This window comes from Myxocyprinus asiaticus, chromosome 39 (assembly GCF_019703515.2).
Source record: "Myxocyprinus asiaticus isolate MX2 ecotype Aquarium Trade chromosome 39, UBuf_Myxa_2, whole genome shotgun sequence".
Taxonomy (NCBI): domain Eukaryota; kingdom Metazoa; phylum Chordata; class Actinopteri; order Cypriniformes; family Catostomidae; genus Myxocyprinus; species Myxocyprinus asiaticus.
In genome coordinates, this window is record NC_059382.1 from 19,992,564 (window position 1) to 20,017,446 (window position 24,883).

Sequence of the window (24,883 nt, forward strand, 5' to 3'; positions counted from 1 at the left end):
CACCACATTTGGGGTATTGCATTACTAAGTAATTCATTACAGTAATTAAAATACATTTTCATTGAAAAAAGTAAAGGGATTACTCTTAATTTTTCAGTAATTTAATTAGTTACTTCTGATGTTATTGTGTTAAATACTTTATATACAATAGAACAATTCTATATAATACAATTGTGAATTTAAAATCGAAATTTAACGTCTAATGTTAAAATATATGTTTTCTAATTTAACGCTGCCCCCATAAATTCTTTGGCCAGTTCATGAATAATTTATTTGATTTGATATGATTTATTTGAAAGAATTAAAAGAACAGTTTCATGTCTATCCTTGTATTTTTCATCTGGTTGAGGTTGATAAATGTTTAGAAAGTAATTAGTAATTATTAATGCAATTACTTTCAGACAGAGTAATTAGTGTAATCTACAATTACACTTTAGAAGATGTAATCTATAATTTCCCTACAGTTTGTGAGCTGCTGAGCATGACATTTATCAAAAGACAATAATAGTCTGTAAGGAAGTTGACTCACTGAAGGAGGCGGGAGCCGGTCAAACGTCCGACATAAGACACTTTATTGTCAGCACTTTTCAGTGTAACAAAGACATTCAGTACCACTGCTATTCAGCTCCACATAAACACACATTAACAGAGTGCTTTCCAGCTCCACATGAACACACAGCTTCATTGGTCTCTCGCTCTCCCAGAGTCTCTCCCCGACTGCCACTCTCGTCGCGGCTTTATCTCTCGCTCGTTAAGGCTGCAGTCACCCCATCAATATCTTCTTTTTCCTAACCACCTAAGCCAAGTTATTTTTTGTAATGTAGGGCAAACATGCAGTCATAGCAATGAATAGTATAATAAACATTTTTGTTCGACAGCCCTTTTATACAAAGAATAAAGCTTAACAATATAAAGCATAACAAATTAAATAATAGTCAGAAAATTATATTTTTTAAACCTGTTTAAACTCATTTCTCGCATTTTAAGCACACGTTGCTTGAATTCAATAAATACTCATTTTGAAATATCAGTAACAATATAAACGCTATTGTTAATTTTACTTGATCAAAATTAGCAAAGATTTTACATAAAAAAGATGAGTACATCAAAATATGAAGGTAGCTGTTTTGGAAATTATATTACTAGGTCTTCTACGTCCAGAAGAGATACATACATCAAATATGATACGTGCTGCATTATAGGGTTAAAGACTGGCTCAAAAATGTAATTAGAAACAGGAAGGCAAAAGGGTCCTATAAGAGGGCTGAGGGCCCTCATAGTCACATGGACCTGTTGAAGGGGCCTTGAATAAGCTGTGGGGCCCACATATTTAAGCATATATAAACATTTGTTTTCAGTCAAGGGCCCCTGGTCACTAGCCCTATTGACCAGGTCTGTAATTAACTTATGGGTAAGGGTTAATCTTTTGTTTTTATAATAAATATAAAAACAATTGAAGTCTATAAGTCCCCATTTATAAAGCTAAGTGACATTAACATTTGATGTACTCCTTAAAATTGTACTTTAGGCCTAGTGAATTATTGTAATTAGATGGAGAATGCATTTTTAATGCACTGATTAAATTGAAGTATTTGACATAAAAGGATGGCACAAAGTGTATTTTTTTTTTTATATGGTTACAAAAAATAAGCCCTCATAGAGGTAAAAGAAAAATCCCCTGAAGGTCAATTCCAGGTGACAAATATTGACACTTGATAAAAAAATTTAAAAAAAAAAAATATATATATTTCTGATAACACTGATGCATACATACAATGACTGTATTTACTCTCAATTTCTCTCAAATCATGGCAAACAATCACTATGTCACCTGAGACTTTCTTGGAAAGTGTCTAAAGACAAGCTGAGACACAGCCATACAGCATGCCATATTTATTTTTGACCGTGTAACATAATCGGTGTGTAATTAAATGTGTCTATTCATAGCATTGCTGATAGAATGTTTGAGTCAGAAAATAGCAGTCTTGCCTGAGTGGTGTCAGCAGTTCCTCGTTCTCCTTCGTGTGCAGGCAGTGGTCCCTCACCGTCCCAGGTGCCCAGAGGAGCCGAACAAAGTGAGTGAGCAGGGGAAACCTGCAGGTATTGTATGAACCTGAATATAATTCACTCTCCACTTTTGTCAAGGGGAACAGTTACTACAGTGAAAAAGTGCCCAACCCCCTTGATTTCTGTTGTTGCTGTTGTAATCATTTAATTTAGTAGACCTGGGTTTTCGTTGTCCCTCTCGATTACCTTAGCAGCACACCCTGGAGTTTATGTCTGAAAATATTACAGCTCTTTATGCAGCATTATTAAAACCTGAACTTGATGAGATTTGTGGGTCTTCAGTGGAGTAAAACTATGCTCTACTACTAACATTTTCTCTCTAATGGATAGTGAGATCTCTGAGGTCAAACCATTGTTCCATCTAATTGTATACAGTGGAGTCTAAAATTCTGAGACCAGATTGCAAATGTAGGATTTAGGAAGGTTTCAGGATTTTGAAAATTGTAAAACAAAGAAATAATAGGACATAAAATGAAGAAGAAGATGCTGTATAATAAAATGTAAGCAAATGTATGACATTGACCAAGTTAACTCCTTTGTACAAAAGGTCAGATCGTCAGCTTTTACACAAACTTGTGGAGTTCATGCCAGCTCAAATGTATACTTTTATTAAACCAAAAAGGGGACACATCAAATACCAAGAAATGCTGCAATTCATGCATGCACAATGAATTATTGAGAAAGTATGAAAGTAAACACTGGTAAATTAAATGACATTTCTGTCACCATAATGAGCCTTACAGTCTCCTGTGTCCACTCAGACAGAGCAACAGATGTTCTGGTCAGCTGAGGAAAGAACAAGGGCTAAAACATTACCACTGTGGCCCTTCCGCTCACATGCATTTAAACAATGTGCAATCTCAGAAACACTGGATCACGAACATTATTTGCATAAACTGAATTAAAATTAGTCAGGTCTGCAGTGAAGTAATGACATAATTGTCATGTGTGGTTAGAACATTAACAGCCCCTGCAAACATGGACAAACAAGAGCAAACCTGCTCATAGCCTCCTTCCTCTCTAATCTCATCCCTGAGAGGCCAGAAAAGCTTCCTATATCTTAATTCTCTGAGTCTCATGTGCCACTGACTATACTCCACAGCGTAAAGAGATTAGCAGCCCACCCAGAGGCGCTTTTTTGCTGACACAGGGGCACAACTTTGATAAGAGCACCAGACCCGGTCTGTTCAGACCATAATGTGTATAATAAGAGATGCAGGGCTCAACAATAAAAACTTTTTCTGCTAACCTGGTTATGCCCTGCCAGCTTTTTTACTGGTCCGATCACTAAAAATAATATATATATATATATAAACAAATATATATCATTATATTTCATCTATACATATTTTCATGTGTCAGGAAATAAAATGTGAATTTTTCATTTAACATTGATACTGATATGCTTAATTTTTTAGATCCCAGCTTAATATCTGTAAGCATAATTAAAATGAACCATTCGTAGGTTTAAGATTAATTTTAATTTGTAGTTTTTTTCCCGAAGAATGAAAAAACTGTGCTTCAATGGTGATTTCAAACATTGATCTGTTTGTTTGAGCGGTTTGATATGGCAACATTGAGTCAACCAATGGGATGAGTTTGGGCTGGAACTATCTGTTTGTTCGACCAATGATAGACAGAGGGTGTATTCGGAAATTTGTTTGAAAACAATATTTTATTTATTTTCATTTTCATTTTTTTGCTGTTCTTTTTGGTGATGCCAATGTTGCAAAAATTATTTTTAATTTGCAGTAATAGCTGGAAATTAAACAGCTATAATGCAACTCCCTGACAACTAATTAATTGAATAAATAATCAAGATTACAATTACAGCTGCCACAATATTAGCGAAGGGGGTGCAGAGGCCAATCATATGCATAAAAACAGGACCGGCACATTAGAGCATGATTTAAAAGATGTTGACAGGAAAAGGTTATGCAACTATCTGAAAAAGAAAATCACACCTCAGGTAATCAGAAATGCATATGCTTGCTGCTAATCAGGGGACAAAAGAGAGGAGTCCAGTCATATTTAAATAATAAAGGACCTAAGAGAAAGACATTATCTAATATTATAATAAGAGGCTTTATGGCTGTTCAGTTTATGGCTGTGTGTCTGTGCAAGTTCTGGGCAGGAATATGGAAAACTCCTCCATTAGGCTTTTTTCATCTTCTCCCATTGCTTTTCAGCATCCTTAATGTTTTATCCTCTCTCTGTGTACTTGAAATTCTTCTTAAAAGATTCATTTTTTCTCTCTCTCTCATCCTGTGTTTTTCTCCCAGGGTTGGGAGAGTTACTTCTGAAATTTATTCTACTACAGATTACAGAATACATGCTGTAAAATGTAATTTGTAACATATTCCGTTAGATTACTCAAGGTCAGTAACGTATTCTAAATACTTTGGATTACTTCTTCAGCACTGGTAGATTTTTTCACTTGTTTTGACTATAAAAACTCTGCCAGTACAGTAAGACAAAATACACATGTTAAAAAGACATTCTCTGAAAAACCTAAATATCTTATGCAATGTTGTTTCTAAAACAAAATAAATCAAACTGATCTTGTTTTAAGGATTTTTAGATATTTTTATTGGAAAACAATACAAAAATTATTATTAAGAATATAATTTTTACCCTAATATCAAAGGTCTTACTAGAAAAAAAGAAATTATGATCTAACGTGAATTTTCTTGATAAAAAATATGATCTTGCCTGGTAACGTGCATGTAAAATGGCTAGAAATAGCATTTTAGCTTAGCGTAAAGCTGACAATTTACACAAGGTTTATTTCTATTTCTTCTGCTCCAAACTTACTTCAAACTTACTTCTCTGTCTGCTCGTATGAATGTAACACATCATAAGAAAGTGTTTCACCGCTGTTCAAATGCACTTTGGATCACATCATTTATATGTATAAATGCTTTCCATCTGAAAGGACTAAATATTAAATGAAACAAATGACAATAAAATGCAAAGTAATCTCTTCAGTAATGAAAATACTTTTTGAATGTAACTGTATTCTAAATACCAATGATTTAAATTGTAACTGTAGTGGAATACAGTTACTTATATTTTGTATTTTAAATACGTAATCCCATTACATGTATTCCGTTACTCCCCAACCCTGTTTTCTCCTTTAAGAAAGCTAAAGAAAACAATGATTTTAAAATTTCTCTGATCTGCTAAGCCGAGGAATACAACCGCTGGCTATGCCCACACTGTACTGACTTCAAAATCCACACAAAATATCCTGAACAGCTGATAACTGTACAATATTAAGCATTTTGCCTACAACAATTGACTCTCTAAAGACGTTGCTTAAGGCAGTTCTGATGTTATGCAAAGCACACAAGTTCATAATATTCTGCACTCAATATACAAGAGTAATGAGTGAGTGCCAGATTGGTTAGATCTGATTTGTCATTCTGCTGTATTCAGAATCAGACATAGTGATTTGGGGTTCTGCTGATTTGATTAATATCTTCATACAGTGAGTATCTACTCCAATCAAAGTCCATATGAGCCTTGATTGCAACCATTCTGCATATTCACCACTTATACATAACTCCTCTGACTATGGGCTAGTTTAAGTAGGCTACTAGTGTTTAAAGGGAAAAGAAGGGTGATGGAAAAATATCACGTCAATTATTTAAATAGTAGCCAACTGTAGAGTGGTTTGTATGGGAACATTCAGATTACAATAATATTAGCACCATCATCTTCCAGCTATCACAAAACTTTACTGCTGCACTTCCCTCATACTCATCCTTAGACTTACAGTAAACAGATGTAGCTTAATCTTAAAGCTTGAATGTACTGCATTTGTCTTAAAGGAATAGTTCACCCAAATATGTAAATTCTTACATCATTAAGCTACTTATTACCTCCCAATCCATATGACATTCTCTCTTCTTGAGAACACAAACACCTACTGTAGATATTAGGGAGAATGTTGGAGACACGTGAGGGCCTCAGACACCATTCACTTTCATTGCATTTTTCTTCCATTTCTTTTTTAACGACAGAATGATTGCGAAAAGTCTTCTGTTTCACAATGCAAGACATCTAATTGGATAGTTGACTAATGAGAAAGAAGTTATGATGTTGATGTTGAAAACTGTCTCTTGCAAAGACACCCCTGATGCTTAGGGCCTATGCCAAAACCTTGACAGGGCTGCACAGCACTTTAAAAAAAATGCATCTTAAAAAGGTTGTTTGCTAAACAACTGCACATAATGTTTAAGGGGGAAAAACTGTTTTGTGCACATTCTAACATTACATAAATAACTCAAATGTAAAACTCAATGTAAAACGTATAATCAAAAGATAAAAACAATGTATCCCACGATGTTGTATTGATAGATAGTAATATGGCAGCCTCTAGTGGCTATAAAGTGTAAATTCTCTAATGCTGTTCTTGCATTGAATCCGGTGTCTCCTTGTAGAATTGTCTTCATTAATTAAATTAATTAATTATTCAGGGAAAAGGTGATATTATTTGAGTGATACATAGTCATATTATTAAATTCACTTTTTTTTTTTTTAGATTTCAAGAATCAAATTCTTTATTTAAAAATGTATGAAAATTATTTTAACACTAAATACAGTTATATTTTACCCGGATTTTCATTAAATCCCAACAAACAATGACAAGTTGCTCTAATGTAAAATTATATCTGCAATTTAATTGCGTGTTTTTCTATTTATATCTTTCAGGGTATTGAGTTAAAATTAAAGGTTGAATATAGGCCAGAAAACATCTGAATGATAAAAGTAAACAACATTTTACTATTTTACTATTAGTATACAAAAATAATTAATCCATCCAGCACTGTCATGCATGAAATAAGTCTTTACAACTAGAGATCTGTAACTTTTACAAGATTCATTCACCTAGTTTTTTTTTAAAGAATAAAACACTAACATTTACAAAAGTTTTTCCCATACACACATACAGTATATACTCTTACTCATACTAAGAAAACATCTGACATCATTCTGAGGATTTTACATTCAGTGTTCTCCGTGTGTTTCCGACTTGCTCATCTGTGACAGTGCATATTGTTTTTCTGTTCAGCAGGAAGTTCTTCTTGCATGTGGAGGGGAGGGGCTTACTCTTGGAGGGTGTGGATTGCGTGTTAAGCTGCCCAGGTGTGGGGGACAAGAGAGGGGTGGAGTGAAAGTTGGATGAGGGGTTGATGGAGGAAAAAGGACAGGAGTGCGGGGGTATCTTCTTCCGGAGTTCATATAAGCATCTGAAGAGTGTGCAGAAGGGGGTGCAATACTGGGATAACAAGGTGGGCTGAGGGGATCAGTTGGGTTGATAAAATTACAGGAAGATTCATCTGCTCCCTCAGGGAAATCCTGGAGCAAAACAGAGATTAATTTGTCTTTCACATTGTCATTGATACTGACTCAACAATATGCAGTACACAGTGAGACAACAGCATCCTGATGATTATAATAGGAATAGTATTAATGTCTTTCTTACTGTTTCTTTGAGAACATATAGTCCCCCTGGGTTCCGACGATTATGATAACTTCTTGAAGGCACGATATCAACTACAGGAAAGAGAGTATTCAAGCTTTAATGAAAGAAAAAGCAAACAATTCCTTTGTGTTTTACATTGATTTAGAGTAATGCAAACTAAGAACTTAAAAGAGCATTCAGTGATTTTTTGTTTATGATGCGCTGGTCAATATGGCAATCATTTTGGACTTATACTGACTTCTAGTGTAGTGGATGCGTCATCATTGCGAAAGTAAACATTTTCAGTTACCAGTGCCATTGTAGAAATGCACAATTTGCAGTCAGACATGGTTAATTTATTCTACAAGTGAAAGTGTCTAAACACATGGGTGTTACCAAGATAAATTAAGTAGTTTTTGGTCATGTGATCTCAATATGGAGGCCAAAATTGCCAACAAATCTGTCTTTAGTGTTCCAAGAAATGTAATAGTGTGGCAAAACATATTTTCACTTCTATAGATCATATATATATATATATATATATATATATATATATATATATATATATTTTTTTTTTATTTTTTTTTATTTATTATTTCATATCTATTTAAGGGATATCACTATCACAGGATATCTATTTCTTGTCTTAAAAGACAAATGAGTGCCATATTCATATAAATCACTACTATCATGTGGATATTCTATGCAACTGTAAATTATCAGTATCCCAAATGAGTGTACACACACATATTATAGATGTTATTTGTCACTCAAGGTGGTGCTGTTGTTTCTGTGATTGACTTGATTTACATTTGGCATTGGTATTGGACAAAGATGCAACATAGAAGTAAACTATAGCAAGTTCAACACATGAACAGTGTAATATGAATATTGACAGTTGAATGTACAACTGAAATTCTATAAGTTGTACATCAATTTACACTCAATAAGTGCCTGAGAAAATACATATGTGTAACTTATATGTAGCTTATGTATTAAGTGTAGCTCATTATGCATGTGGCAGTCAGTTGAGTGTCATAAAATTTCAGCGTGGAAGTAATGAATCCTATTCTATCATTTGTTGCATCATGTCTTTGATATATGAAAAATAAAATACCAAAGTATAACAGAATATATTATATTCTTTTATTTTCTAGTTGTCTTAAAAATGCTTTCAAAATTGTACACTTTCTGACCATTTTGTAGATCCATTTGTGATATTTACAAGTGCCGGGTCGCTAAAGACTCGAAGTATGTAATAATGTTTGGCAAAACATTACTATTAAATGCATTTAAGGGGTTTAATACATAAATAATATTTTCAAGTGCAAATGTAAAAAGCAAAACAATTAATAATGAATTAATTATGTTACCCTCGTGATTGCCATTGCTTTGGTTTTCTACATTTTGTCCGCTCTGTCTGGCAAGCTGTTCCCTTTTTCTGTAGAAAGATTAACATCATTGGATTTGTGTTTGCAGCATAATGCTGACTGTGAAGATCAAATCCAATATAATTTATATTTAATGCAAGAACAGAAGGCAAAATATAAACAGATGAGTCATTTCTAGATTAATGTGCTGCTTTAAATTGCTTTGGCCTTTTTGATCTGTAGAACTTTGGCCTGCTAACATTTGAAGCACAGACTTTTTTTACAAGAACAGTGCGACCTGGTGAGATTTATTGTTGCTCGCTTTGGACCTATCAAAGTGAATGGCTAAGAACAATAGTGCTGGTACTTTTTGGAGGGTTTCCAACAGGCACACACTGTCACCAAGGTGATGAGTAAGAAAATGCCTCCCGTGGAGAGGATAATATAGAGAGAACTCCGTCCTACAATATTGAAAAGGAGAAAAACAGGGTGACATAGTACATATTTCATCTTGAAAACACAAACAGTGTTCTAAAAAAAACAAACTACTTTGTAGAAAACGTCCAAATTAAGTAGACATCAAATGGATTGGTTGCACAGGTTGCCAGGAATACTAAGTGTGGAATGAATGGTAGGTAACCCCCCCCCCAATTTATCAAAACAAGCTAGTACTTTCTTGGATAAGTACACGGTAAGTATACTGAAAGTACACGTACTGTAAAATAAAGTGCATCCAGAAAGATAGGTAAATGCTTCAAGCTGCAACCCACCCAATGTTCAAGCAAAATCTACACCCTTTGCTAAATACATAGTATTAATTGCATCATTATGCTACTGTATCTGCGGCCTTGTAACATAGTAAAACACATGTTAGCTCATGAATGAATGTCTTCTAAGGTGACAATGGCGTCACATCACCTACTGTAGACAGTGAGTTTGACAGGCAGGCTCTTCATACTGCTGATGGGGTTCTCCACCCTGCAGCTGTAGATGTCATCATCTGACATCACAACACGGGAGATGGTCAGCACCTTTTGGTTATGTGAAAGGAGCAGACGTGAGTCATTGGTCAAAGATTTCCCGCCTTTCATCCAACTATAGGTGGGTTTGGTGCCACTGTCGTGAGAGCAGTTGAGTATAAAGTGTTCAGTCAACTCCAACACAGATAAAGCCATCATGTGCACAGAAGGCCTGGACACTGGAACTGTGATAACAAAACATTGCCATGTTATTACCATAATACTCTTTTAAGGAACTTGGAGCACCACATAAATCCCATAATACTGTATATGAATTTGTCAATCATTTCATACCATACCATGGTTCTGCAACAGTACTTTTTGTTAGGAGTAAACATACAATACTCATTCATTAGTACAGATTTTTTTTAGGAGTTTGAAATGTACTTTGGATAATTCCACCTTGTCTTGCTTACCATCCACGGTGAGGTTCACATATCGCTCACCAGTGAAGGTATCATCAGTGATGGAGATCTCCACCTCGTAGGCCCCCTCATCAGAGAGGTGTAGCTGATGCAGGAGCAGGGATCCATTTTCAAACAGGAGGATTCGGCCACGGTACTCTGGCCTCAGGTTTCCAATTATATCTGTGCCGATCGACTGAACCACAGTGACGGGCTTGTCCCTCTTCAGCTGCCACTTAATGACAGGCTGGTCGGAGCTGGAGCTGGTATAGGTCACAGAGAGAAGGGCAGAGCCTCCTAGTGTACCTCGAACTAGAGGAGATGGACTGCTGATGTTTACTCCAACTACATCTAAATACAAACAAACACATATGGAAAGAAGTAACAAACCTCAGTTGTTTTTCCTAGACAGCAATGAAATTAAATGGAGAGCAAATGGAGACTTTTGCTCAAACCCTTAAGTTTTGTTCAGTCATTTGTAACAGATTTGACTTTTTATGTTTTACTTTTTTTAAATGTACATAGCTGAAATCTCCATATCTTGAACTTTGAAAGAGCTCTGGCAACACAGTCAGTGCATTTACATGCACTTACATGAATATGCTTAAAGGGATAGTTTACCCAAAAATGAAAAATCTCTCAACATTTAATCACCCTCATGCCATCCCATATGTGTATGACTTTCTTTCTTCTGCTGAACACAAAGATTTTAGAAGAATATTTCAGCTCTGTAGGTCCATACAATGCAAGTGAATGGGTACCAACATTTTGAAGCTCCAAAATGCACATTAAGTCAGCCTAAAAGTAATCCATAAGAAAGTAATCTTTAAATCTATACACCCAGAAGCTATATGATAGGTGTGGGCGAGAAACAGATAAATATTTAAGTCCTTTTTTCCTATAAATTCTCCTCCCTGCCCAGTAGGTGGCGATATGCACAAAGAATGTGATTCGCCAAAAATCAAAGAGGAAGAATGTGAAAGTGAAAGTGGAGATGACTGATAGTAAAAAAAAAAAACTTAAATATTCATCTGTTTCTCTCCCACACCTATCATATCGCTTCTGAAGACATGGATTTAATCAATGGAGTTTTATGGATTACATTTATGCTGACTTTGTAATTTTGGAGCTTTGAAGTTTTTGTCACCATTCACTTTCACTGTGAGGATCAAAAGAGCTGAAATATTCTTCTAAAAATCAAATCTGTGTTTGTGTTTTCCAGAAGAAAGAAAGTCATACACATCTGGGATGGCATGAGGGTGAGTAAATTATGAGAGAATTTTCATTTTTGGGTGAACTATCCCTCAATATGTAGCCGACAATATGTAAAGTCCTATAAAAGCCTTAAACAGCTTTTCTTTGTCGGTATAAGGTCAGAAATGGTTTAAGCATAAACCAATCGGCACACATAAACTTTGTCCATTACCCTGATTTCACTTTGCATGTAAACACCTTTACCAGCATTCTTACCGGCTTATCCAATGTGCGCAAGAGTTGTGCGCATGCTTCCTCACGGTTTGACATCAAAAGCAAATAATAGCTTGATTATTTCAAATCTCATGTAAACATTGTTTTCTGGTGTTGTCGGATTTGCTGATTTTTGGTAGCTATCAGCGTATTGGTGTGCATGTAAATGCGCTCACTGATCCATAAACAAACACATTAAAACTGAACTTATACTATCTTTACACCTTACAGTATATTCTGAGCATCCGCATTCGAGTCAAATATGTGACTACATTTTAATTCCAGTATTGCATTGAACATCCCTCTGCAGTATTCAACCATAACAAAGGAACTCAAGATTCCGAGATTAATTCAATTGGACAGGCTTCACAAGTACCTAAATTCTCTGCAGGCCACCAAGGGTTACCTGCTGAAAACAGGATTGTGCATATTGCTCCAGAGTGAGCCAACCTGTTGCTTTCTTTGCCAGGGCAGTGCGAGTCAGCGTGGCATGGCTCAATCGCTGTGGTAACAATTCTCAGTGCTAAGGGCTTGCCAGGATGAGCTAACAAAGGCCTGGATTGTATGTTGCTCTCCTCCAATCAGGGGGAGCTGTGCAAGAGACATGCTTTCTGGTGGCTGGGGTGGTGGTGGGGGGGGGGGGGTGCGGGGGTGAGACAGTGGGTCCCAGTGATTCTGCTAATCAAAGCTCACCACAGTGACACAACAGCAGTGCTAGGAAGAACATGCTTCAGTTAACTGTATATGCTTGTGCTCATACCTGTACATTTGTCCTCTTCCCTGGTACATCTTCACCTGATCTTAAGAAAACGTAGTCTCACCGAGCTTGCGCTAATTTACATTGTGAAACTAGTGTTCCCGCCACCACACAAATAATGCACTAAAACAAATCAAATGCATGGATAGAGAAGTAAAAAGAGTAGAAATTCTTTTGCCAAAATGTACAGACAAGTGACTGGTCTGTGATGCGATCATTTTGAAAATGTACATTTAAATTTTGCAGATTACATTGTTTAAGAATCTGTGCAAGATTGTGATAATTTGATTTGCCTTTCAACATTCTTACCCTAACATGCATACTTTTTTGTTGTTTGACTATGATTTCTGAAAAAAAAAAAAAAAAATGCTTTTAATATTTTCACCTACAATGAGTGCATTGTATTACTAATTAATTTATTTAACCGATTGTGCCATTTGTGATATGTCGTATGGCCACCAACAAACAAAATACAACGAAAAGCCTGAAACTCTGACAACACCACACACTTTTTCTTCCTTCTCTTTAGAAACTTTTCTCTTAATGCTCTTCTCTTTCAGCAAGCACGATAGAAAAGTTTGCTTATGCAGTCTTACCTGCCAAGGAAAAGATGAAAAGGCATAGCAGAAGATACAGTGAAGGAACGGCTGTCTCTTTAGATGATGCCTCCCTCTTTGCCTTCATCTTGGGAGCAGCGCTGGGTTTCTCTCCCACACAATCAGCATGATTTGTCCACTCCAGGCACGTCCCTGTGAGTGCTTCCTGCCAGAAGGGACTCTGAACCCCACTCTCAGGACCCCAGCCTGAACAACAGCTCTATGTGTGATTCTGTACAAGGATGTGTGTGTGTGTGTTGTGTGTGTGTGTGTGTGTGTGTGTGCTTTGCTCGCTTTATAAGGTTCTCCACGGTGATCATCTATTTTCAGGCTCCCTTTGTGTGTGTGCATTTGTGCATGTGTGTCTTCGTCTTTTCAGTAAAGTCACTAGGATGGCACTCCAAGATGTTTTGAGACATATAAATAGAGATGGCTGTCATGTTAGTGTTTGTCATTATTGCTGTTGTTTTGTGTTGTTTGTTGTTGTGAACCCCCAACACATGACAGATCTGTATATACGAACTGTCAATTATGCCAAGATACAACATTACAGCATATTTAAGTGACATATTACACCCACGGTTTAAGCTGCATATAAAACATTTTTTGTAGTAGTTATCAAAACAAAAAATTAAAAAACAAATCAGATGAAGAAACAAACTAAATAGGTAAAGTTTGTCCATACAAACTTTGATGTTTGAAAGCTGATAATCAATCAAATATGTAAAAAATGAATGCTCTAGCTTAAAAGTAAACAATATTTATAATTGTTTGTTAGCTTTACAATGCGTAATCATGTATCAATCCTAAAATAGAAAACCTTAGTAGAAGCAGAAAACGTTTGCACTTTTAGTTACACCGGTTTAATGTTGATTTTGTTGTCACGTTTGGTAATTTCTTGTTTTGTAAAGTCTAAAGTTTTTTTTTTAGTTTTTTTTAAAAAAAATACATGTATCCTGTCCTTTTAAAAAAGAACTTTAGATTATATGTTGATTGTTGATTGTTTTGTGCACCAAGTGTTAAGGTCTGCTTGCACAGCTTTGAGCCTTATCACTGCCAGTAATGCATGGTGATGTACTGTAGCTAAACAGACTCAATAGCATGCATTAAGCTTCCCTGTCAAAGGATTTGGTGTGTCACGCACAGTAGTGCATGATTAAACTTGTTTATAGAGTTCATTTGAAATGTTCTAATAAAGTGTTCATTGATGTTTAACTAAGATAAAGTACCATGTACAGTACAGTGCATCCGGAAAGTATTCATAGCGCTTCACTTTTTCCACATTTTGTTATGTTACAGCCTTATTCCAAAATGGATTAAATTCATTATTTTCCTCAAAATTCCACAAACAATACCCCATAATGACAACATGAAAGAAGTTTCTTTGAAATCACGTACATAAGTATTCACAGCCTTTGCCATGACACTCAAAATTGAGCTCAGGTGCATCCTGTTTCCACTGATCATCTTTGAGTTGTTTCTACAACTTGATTGGAGTCCACCTGTGGTAGATTCAGTTGATTGGACACAATTTGGAAAGGCACACACCTGTCTATATAAGGTCCCACAATTAACAGTGCATGTCAGAGCACAAACCAAGCCATGAAGTCCAAGGAATTGTCTGTAGACCTCCGAGACAGGATTGTATCGAGGCACAGATCTGGGGATGGGTACAGAAAAATTTCTGCAGCATTGAAGGTCCCAATGAGCACAGTGGCCTCCATCATCCGTAAATGGAAGAAGTTTGGAACCACCAGGGCTCTTCCTAGAGCTGGCCGCCCGGCCAAACTGAGCAATCGGGGGAGAAGGGCCTTAGTCAGGGAGGTGACCAAGAACCCGATGGTCACTCTGACAGAGCTCCAGCGTTTCTCTGTGGAGAGAGGAGAACCTTCCAGAAGAACAACCATCTCTGCAGCACTCCACCAATCAGGCCTGTATGGTAGAGTGGCCAGACGGAAGCCACTCCTCAGTAAAAGGCACATGACAGCCCACCTGGAGTTTGCCAAAAGGCACCTGAAGGACTCTCAGACCATGAGAAACAAAGATTGAACTCTCTGGCCTGAATGGCAAGCGTCATGTCTGGAGGAAATCAGGCACCGCTCACCACCTGGCCAATACCATCCCTACAGTGAAGCATGGTGGTGGCAGCATCATGCTGTGGGGATGTTTTTCAGCAGCAGGAACTGGGAGACTAGTCAGATCGAGGAAAAGATGAATGCAGCAATGTACAGAGACATCCTTGATGAAAACCTGCTCCAGAGTGCTCTGGACCTCAGACTGGGGCGAAGGTTCATCTTCCAATAGGACAATGACCCTAAGCACACAGCCAAGATAACAAAGGAGTGGCTACAGGACAACTCTGTGAATGTCCTTGAGTGGCCCAGCCAGAGCCCAGACTTGAACCCGAATGAACATCTCTGGAGAGATCTGAAAATGGCTGTGCACCGACGCTCCCCATCCAACCTGATGGAGCTTGAGAGGTCCTGCAAAGAAGAATGGGAGAAACTGCCCTTGTAGCATCATACTCAAAAAAACCTGAGGCTGTAATTGGTGCCAGAGGTGCCTCAACAAAGTATAGAGCAAAGGCTGTGAATACTTACGTACATGTGATTTTTTTTTTTATTGTTATAAATTTGCAAAGATTTCAAACAAACTTCTTTCACGTTGTCATTATGGGGTATTGTTTGTAGAATTTTGAGGAAAATGATGAATTTAATCCATTTTGGAATAAGACTGTTACATAACAAAATGTGGAAAAAGTGAAGCACTGTGAATACTTTCCGGATGCACTGTATACTCTATAGTGTACATCATATTTGTAAGTTATAGTAGTTACTGTTTTAACTGAAATGTTTAAGTCGAATTTATTTACTCCCTTTAATCAATATTTTGTCATGAAGTTGAGTAGATTTGACTTTAATTTTACACTATTAACATTTACAGTAATTAAAAAAAACTGTGTGCAAAAAAAAATTGCGAAATAAAAAAAGAAAATCTTACTAGTAATTTTTTTTTCAGTGGCGAAAGAAAGACAGTTAAAGCAAATTAAAAGTCTTGTATTTCAATGTTTTTACATTTTTGACAGTTGGAGTTTGAATAGTCTTGTTAACTTTTGGATTTTTAGACAAATGGAGTTTGATAGTCTTCGAACCTGTTGGAACCTTCAGTCAATGTAAGTCTATGGTATTTGGGGGGTATTTGATCATCTACTATGTGAAAACCATTAATATAATCAGTTAGGAAAAACATAGCATCCCAAGTCAGAACAGTCTGAAGGTCTGTGCCGAGTTTGGTGGATGTACTGTAGCTTGAAAGCTCTAGGATGAGTTGCAGTCAGAAATGTTGGTCTTGTTTAGAGATTTTGTAAAAACCACAGCCTGTCTCTGTAGAACAACAGTATCTTGGCTTTAATAATTAAAAACATGCCCAAGGAATAGTATCCAGTCCCTGCTTTTAAGAGAGTCCAGCTGGCACTATCTCAAGATACCTTCTTGAAGTATGCAATGAATAAAAGGAGACCTGCACAGGAGAAATTCCTGAAGCTACTATAAAGCTATCAAGGACAAGTGCTCAGGCTTAATAGACATGCTTCTTCTAAAAAACAGCTTTCTGCTCCACACCCCCTACATCTTCATTCCCATCCATGCATAACCAGGACCTCACACATGTGCATGGAAAAGATAGTTATTTATAAGCCCCATATATATTTGCCAGGCCATAAGGAATGAAAAGAGGACCTACAGGTTGCTAAGGCATCTGTCTTCAGTGAAAAAGGCTTTGTCTGCAAGAGTATAATGTTTCTGGTTTAAGAAATTCTCCAACCGGGACCTAGATACATTGGCAGAACATTTTCGGGTTTTTTTGTTTTGTTTTGTTTTGTTTTTTTCACAAATAAAATGTCATACATTTCTGTCATCATTTACTCACCCTAATGTTGTTCTCCAAAGATACAGAAAATAAATGTGTCAGGAATTAAATCACATGTCTGTCTGGGAGCTGATGTCATTGTCCTGCTTTGGTCTTGTGTGGTCAGCTGTTGTTGTGGTCATCTGACCAGACATTTTGTCTCAGACTTCCACAGACAGATGCCAAGAAAATATTTTCCTTAAATGTTGAAGAAAGTAATTTTGTACACAATGAAAGCAATTAAATAAACACAATAGAATGCATTTCAGCTAATTAGCCTATTTGTTGACCCATGAGTCCACGTTAGGAGAGCATGAATAAATGATCCAAAAAAATGTGTACCATGTCAAAAGTTTTTGCCACCCAGTTAGTAAAAAGAGCAGATGATATATGCAAAATGGCAAAAAATGTCATGAAGAAAAAGCTTTTCACTGAACATACAGTCTGTTATACTCAAGAGTATCCTCTGTTCTAAATGATCAAAGCTTTAGTAGAGTCTGAGACACACACTCACACAGAGCTTGGCATTAGCCTTTGTCCCCTTGAGGATAAAAGCCCTCTCGGACGCTCTGATCTAGTAAAGATCTCTGTCAAGTAGAGTCAGTGTGAACATCCAAAAGGTCAAAAGTGCACTGACACCATGAAAGAACCTGACAGATGTCTTCGCTGAAGAATATCCTCTTAAAACTATAGTGCACGAAACATGATGAGAGGATGTTAGGAGAGTTATGTCAGTGAAATAATTCAAAAGAACTTGTTTTACTTAAAGGAAATTCTGTCATCACTTGCTGTGAGGAACAGATCGAAACTGAAATGATTATTTGCAAAAAATCTTGGCCTCCTCCATAGCACTTGAATCTCATTTGTGCTTGCTGATATTTAAACTAGGCACATCTTCTGCCAGTTTTGACATCAATAACATCAAATGCAGTTGGTTCTTGTGTGTCTTGTACAGTGTTGGGTAAGTTAGTCAAAAAGTAATTCACTACAAATTGCTATTAACTTATCTAAAATTGTAATCAGATTACTGACTTCACTGATTACTTCTTCAAAAAGTAATCACATTACTAATTGCTTTAAAGTTACTTTCTAAAAAAATTTCAGAAAATGTTTAGTTTTTCCACTCAACTAAAAATTAAAAATAATTTTTATGTTTCCTCCTTGCTCATGGTCACTCATAAGACATAGACTCAGCACATGTTTCTTTTTTACAGGTACTTATTAGGGGGTGTATGTCCTACAGCTGTCACAGAAACACAAACAGACATACATATAAACGTAATTTATGTTTCACGTGTTAACCCGAGTAATGTACTTAAAAGTAATTAACTACATTGACAGTCCGTAGCAGTAATCTGATTACAACAATGTAAAATGTAATGTGTTACACTAATTTTGGTACTAAAAGTAATTAGATTACAGTAATTAATTACTTTGAGATTAGATTACAACACTGGTCTTCTAACCAATCACAATTCAGTATATTTGAATATGGAGCAGTACAAATGAGATCTTTGGCTATATTCACACAGGCTGAAACAAATTCTTAAAAATCTGATTTTTACAAGCCTGGTCCAAACCACATTCTTAGATGGTTTGAAATCTGATTAAAATCAGATTTCTGTAAATGCGTCTCAGTCTGAACAATCAGATCAGATTTTATGTGTTTTTTTCGTCATTTGTTGTGCACTACGGGTTCTTACGTCAGGTTTAATACAAATGCTGTATCCCAAATGATGTACTATGCACTGTACATTCACACTATACACTATGCACTTAATTTTAAAGTGTATAGTATCGTCCCAAATGGGACAATGCACGCGATGTGTTGCCGCTAGCTTTAACGTGCTAGTCAATTCAACACTTATCTCAAATAATGTACATATTTACACAGCATGGGGTGATGGTTGAGCTTTCAATTCACATTTTCAAGGTGCTGTGTTCACAGAAGTTTCACTAGTTGTAACATTCACAGTTTATAACAATTGTTTTGTCAGGCCTGCATCGCGGCCAGGTAGGGCAAGCCGCAATTGCTGAATGCATGAAGTGTCCAACATTTCACATTCCGTTATTTCGGCTGAAGAAGTACATCATTTTAGTACTTATCGTACAGTTCATTTTCTTGCCTTTTAGATGAAAGAAATCTAAATATATATATATATATATATATATATATATATATATATATATATATATATATATATACACACATACAGTATATATATCCTGTATGTTTGGACTACTTTTACAGTATTTATAATGTGCTTTTCTGTCATTATAGAGAAAAGAGTAGCGTGAAGATTTCTAAAAATCAGGGACAAAAATTATTCAAGGAACGAAAACCGAAAACGGGCCTTCAGTTACACACTCACTCTTTAAGTGATGTACGTAATTTGAAATCGAATAGAGTGCAAGATCTTGCTGACGAGTCGGCTGTCACTGCTGGTATTGCCGTTGAGAAAGAGATCCTTATGGATTTAAAAACCTGAGATGTTCTGCATGATCTTATTACTGATTAATTAAACAGGAAAGGAGGGCTGATTTTCACTTCAAGCAAATTGGTAAGTGCATCAGGAGCTTTTTAAGTGTAAATTAGGCTGCTTGAGCATTCAGTGTCGGATCAAGTTTTGAAAAGTAACTGTGTACCCTGATGAAACAAAATTTATTGCAAGCAAAATTTAAATCGCAAATATTATTAGAGAGATTTTTCTTAGTATTAGACCTCCTTGGTTGTGGCTTTCGTGTGTGGATATTTTTTTTAAATGTCAATTGGTTTTATTAGTTGACTGCCATGTAATGTATGATGGGCATACGGTGTCTTATTCATTGTAAACTGTGTTTTCTTAATGGCATGAATTGCACTGAAGGCCTAGACTTAAAGCGCACGGGCTGCGGCTGTTCATGTTGCCTGAAAAAATTAAACGTGCTTTAATCCTGAAGGAATCTGCTACATCACACATTTCTTTGAATAACTGCCTGTTGTGGATGTCATTCTCTGAATGAAAACCTTTTTAACAACTATGTATAATTACTACATATACAGTACATACACGGCTAATCCAGGTACAAGGAAAACATTCTTAGAGGTTAAAAAAAAGTACATTTCCAGTTGTTTCCAAGTCTTCACTGAATTATTGCTAGATATGATGCATTAATACAGATTTGATGCAGCTTGGTTATTATTTTCGCTTGTTTTGGGCTTGTTTTTCCAGACCAGGTCGCTTGTATCTCTTGCGAGATATGACAACACTGCAATTGGTATTTTACCCACCCCTTAGTGCAGAGTACTGTCATTTTTAAAAGAATGTTATTAACCGTTCTTTTATTTTGTTCTAACCGGTAACATTTTGGAAATGAGGCTGCGGAACTTCTGAACCGGAATGAAAAATTCAGTTTTTGCTCAGAACAAACTGAAATGAAAACATTTCATTTTTAGTCCCTGCTACAAATATTTAATGTTCAACAGGAGAAAAAAAAAATCAGTTTGGAATGACGTGATGGAGAATAAACGTTCACAGAATTTTAATTTTGGGGTGAACTATTTCTTTAACTATAATTTGCTTCATTCACAAAAATACTTTTCACTATGTGCACTATATATTTACACAATATGCTCAGTCGTCTGCACATATGCAGTGAGTAAAAGTGCAATCAATGTAATAGCATTAAATGTACTGAAGTTGATTGTGAAAGCTGTGAACAAGCACCCATGCACCCTGTGTTGCTGGTAAGCTTGTGCTTATGTATGTGTTGTGAAACAAGCGGCCTCTACTGGATATTTTAATGTAATGACACTGGGGCCCAATTGAAATCTGTAAGAGCCAATTAAGCACATAAACAGAATGCTTCAGAGAGTGTTCAATGGTGGGAGATTAAATAATGAAACAAGGAGTAATTCCAACATCCATCTACGACTAAGATGTTATGAGAATTATGTTTACAGATATAGCACTTAACTGGGCAAGTTTCTCCAAAGCAAAATAGTAACTATCTGTCACAGTTAAAGGAATAGTTCACCCAAAAATTAAAATTCTCATCATTTGCTCAACCTCATGTCATCCCAGATGTGTATGACTTTCTTTCTTCCTCAGAACACAAATGAAGATTTTAAGAAACATATCTCTGTAGGTCCATACAATGCAAGGGAATGGTGGATAGAACATTGAAGCTCCAAAAAAGCAAATAAAGGCAACATAAAAGTAATGCATACGACTCCAGTGGTTAAATCAATGTCTTAAGAAGCAAAATGATAGGTGTGGGTGAGAAACAGATAAATATTTAAGTCACTTTTTCAAATTTTTCAAATTTTTCAAATCTCCACCTTTGACCAGCCCTACCAGTAGGTGGCGATATTCACGAAGAATGCACAGCGCTAAAAAACAAAAGAAGATGAAAGTGGAAATGAAAGTGGAGATTTATAGTAAATAAGTACTTAAACATTGATCTGCTGATCCTCTGAGACCGTCAATCCGCTCATCTTATCATGTGGCTCGCTGTGCATGACACCGCAGAGACTCACAGCATGTGGAGGCTCATGCTACCCTCCGCGATCCACGCACAACTTACCACGCACCCCACTGAGAGCGAGAACCACTAATCACGACCATGAGGAGGTTATCCCTTGTGACTCTACCCTCCCTAGCAACTGGGCCAATTTGGTTGCTTAGGAGACCTGGCTGGAGTCACTCAGCACGCCCTGGATTCGAACTCGTGACTCCAGGGGTGGTAGTCAGCGTCAATACTCGCTGAGCTATCCAGGCCCCCTAAGAGCTGAGATATTCTTTAAAAAATCTTTAAAAGACTTACACATCCTATAAATCTACAGTATAGCTGTGTTCTGCAAGTTTTACTGAATGTTTTTAGCGTAAATATGGCACCTGTCAGATCAGAAGTATTGCGTTGTCAGCAGCAGTCTGTAGGGGGCAGGGAGCATGGGACCCACAGCAGCACACTGAGAGAGAGCTGTCTTATGGCACTTGTGTTGCCATAGGCAACCTGTAAAAATGCTGTTAGGAGACTGCAAGTCCTGGAGCAAGTGACAGAATTCATTCTGAGCAGGTTACATTGGAGCCCCCTAAAACTGAGTCCTGTGTGCGGAGGAGGAGATGTGGGCGACCGCTGAGTTCCAATGATCATTTCTCACACGGGAAGGAAGACAAGTTGAGCCACAGAAAAATGACAATTATGTCAGGCCTTTGTTGCTGATGTGTGGAGGACATCTTGTCCTGTTTCTCCTCCTGCCTATCCAAGTTTAGAAATGTTAAAATTCGGTGCAAAAAAGGATCGAAAGCCATAAGATTAGACACAAGTCAGCTTAATATGTAATCACTCACTGTGGCAGGATTTATGGACACATGACTCCAGTTAATTACTTAGAGGAATGTGATCCAGGGGAGCTTATTGTGTTGTGATAAATTTCCACAGTATGTCAGCTGAGACACAATTGAAAAACTAGATTAACAGAGTGCCATATGTTTTTAATTGTGATGTACAGTACACAGTCTATTAAGTGCAGCTAAATGTAATGGGTGAGTGAATAATATTGTGTCATAAGTAAAAACATTAATTATTTATGCTCTTAAACTTATCATTACATTAATTAATTAATTAGTTAATTAATTTCTTTATATATTTTTACAAGGAATAGGGGGTACTACTTTCGTTTCAAAGTCCTGAAGTTATTCATTAATATAAATCGGATATTGTGGTCCTGGTTGCTGATTTGTCAATATAGTGTTTCAGCCATTTTAAACTACACAATTTAAAATCTATGATATGGAACACATGTTTACCTAACTCTGTATTGGGGATACTGGGGCTGGTTGTCAAACAGGGAAGTTGTCACAAAACCTATACAGTATATTAGTAATGATAAGACATGGAATCAAAAGTCCAAATGCACAAATGTGTGTTTTCTCTAGCAGAGGTTTTGTATGTTGGTTTCAAACACGTAGTTCAAACTCCTCTAAAATTAGAATAATTTTTGTGATTTCTGCCCTAAAAAGTAAACTTTCACAATCATCATATAGGGGTCAGCAAGTGTCAGTTATATTATGAAGGCAGCCATTTTACCAAAATGTTTATATATACAGTATATACTGTATATATATGTAAACGTATATGAAGAAACGTCCCTTTTTCAGGACACTGTATTTTAAAGATCATTTTACAGATCTTTATTGTAAATGGTTTAAACAATATTTTCCATGCTTGTTCAATGAACCATAAACAATTAATGAACATGCACCTGTGGAACGGTCATTAAGACACTAACAGCTTACAGACGGTAAGCAATTAAGCCCACAGTTATAAAAAGTTAGGACACTAAAGAGACCTTTCTACTGACTCTGAAAAACACCAAAAGAAAGATGCCCAGGGTCCCTGCTCATCTGCGTGAATGTACCTTAGGCATGCTGCATGGAGGCATGAGGACTGCAGATGTGGCCAGGGCAATAAATTGCAATGTCCGTACTGTGAGACGCTTAAGACAGCGCTACAGGGAGACAGGAAGGACAGCTGATCGGCCTCACAGTGGCAGACCACGTGTAACAACACCCGCACAGGATCAGTACATCCGAATATCACACCTGTAGGACAGGTACAGGATGGCAACAACAACTGCCCGAGTTACACCAGGACGCACAATCCCTCCATCAGTGCTCAGACTGTCCACAATAGGCTGAGAGAGGCTGGACTGTGGGCTTGTAGGCCTGTTGTAAGGCAAGTCCTTACCAGACATCACTGGCAACAATGTCGCCTATGGGCACAAACCCACCTTCACTGGACCAGGCAGGACTGGCAAACAGTGCGCTGCACTGACGAGTCGCGGTTTTGTCAGGGGTGATGGTCGGACTCGCGTTTATCACCAAAGGAATGAGCGTTACACAGAGGCCTGTACTCTGGAGCGGGATCGATTTAGAGGTGGAGGGTCCGTCATGGTCTGGGGCAGTGTGTCACAGCATCATCGGACTGAGCTTGTTGTCATTGCAGGCAATCTCAATGCTGTGCGTTACAGGGAAGACATCCTCCTCCCTCAAGTGGTACCCTTCCTGCAGGCTCATCCTGATATGAACCCCCAGCATGACAATGCCACCAACCATACTGCTCGTTCTGTGCGTGATTTCAAGACAGGAATGTCAGTGTTCTGTCACGGCCAGCAAAGAACCCGGATCTCAATCCCATTGAACACGTCTGGGACCTGTTGGATCGGAGGGTGAGGGCTAGGGCCATTCCCCTCAGAAATGTCTGGGAACTTGCAAGTGCCTTGGTGGAAGAGTGGGGTAACATCTCACAGCAAGAACTGGCAAATCTAGTGCAGTTCATGAGGAGGAGATGCACTGCAGTACTGCAGCTGGTGGCCACCCGAGATACTGACTGTTACTTTTGATTTTGACCCCCCCTTTGTTCAGGGACACATTATTCCATTTCTGTCTGTCTTAGTTGTTCAATCTTTTTATGTTCATACAAATATTTACACATGTTAAGTTTGCTGAAAATTAAAGCAGTTGAAAGTGAGAGGACGTTTTTTTTTTTTTTTTTTTGCTGAGTTTATATATATATATATATATATATATATATTAAAGGTATTAATTACAATATTTGATCAAAAACAATGTTTTGATATTTTTGTAAGTTACCTTTTCCATTTTTGCTATTTAAAGAATCGTTTTGTGCATTTTAAATTTTGGGGTTTTTAATGGTGGGAACACCCCAGTGTTCACATGAAACTTACACCAATGGCAGTTAATTGTGACCATTGTGGCAATGTGCCCCAAGTAAAGAGACAATGTGCCCCACTATTGGGGTACGTTGTCACAAAATGTCAAC

General features: G+C 37.0%; 1 protein-coding gene across 1 annotated transcript; it reads right to left on the bottom strand.

The window, feature by feature from the left end:
* Positions 1-6,662: 6,662 nt before the first annotated feature.
* Positions 6,663-13,341, bottom strand: LOC127429743 (hepatocyte cell adhesion molecule-like). The gene is made up of 7 exons (XM_051678878.1): positions 13,151-13,341; positions 10,343-10,681; positions 9,830-10,111; positions 9,275-9,368; positions 8,911-8,978; positions 7,559-7,629; positions 6,663-7,431 (listed from the first exon to the last, which is right to left on the bottom strand). Exons 1-7 carry the CDS (start codon positions 13,236-13,238, stop codon positions 7,141-7,143), a joined length of 1,233 nt encoding a protein of 410 aa, XP_051534838.1. The 5' UTR covers positions 13,239-13,341; the 3' UTR covers positions 6,663-7,140.
* Between the last annotated feature and the right edge of the window lie 11,542 nt (positions 13,342-24,883).

Coding starts and splice junctions, on each gene's coding strand:
- LOC127429743 (XM_051678878.1), bottom strand. CDS start 13,238: ATGAAGGCAAAGAGGGAGGCATCATCTAAAGAGACAGCCGTTCCTTCA. Junction 9,369..9,829: donor TGTCAAACTCACTGTCTACA/GTAGGTGATGTG, acceptor TCAATATTGTAG/GACGGAGTTCTCTCTATATT. Junction 7,432..7,558: donor TATATGTTCTCAAAGAAACA/GTAAGAAAGACA, acceptor GTTTTGCTCCAG/GATTTCCCTGAGGGAGCAGA.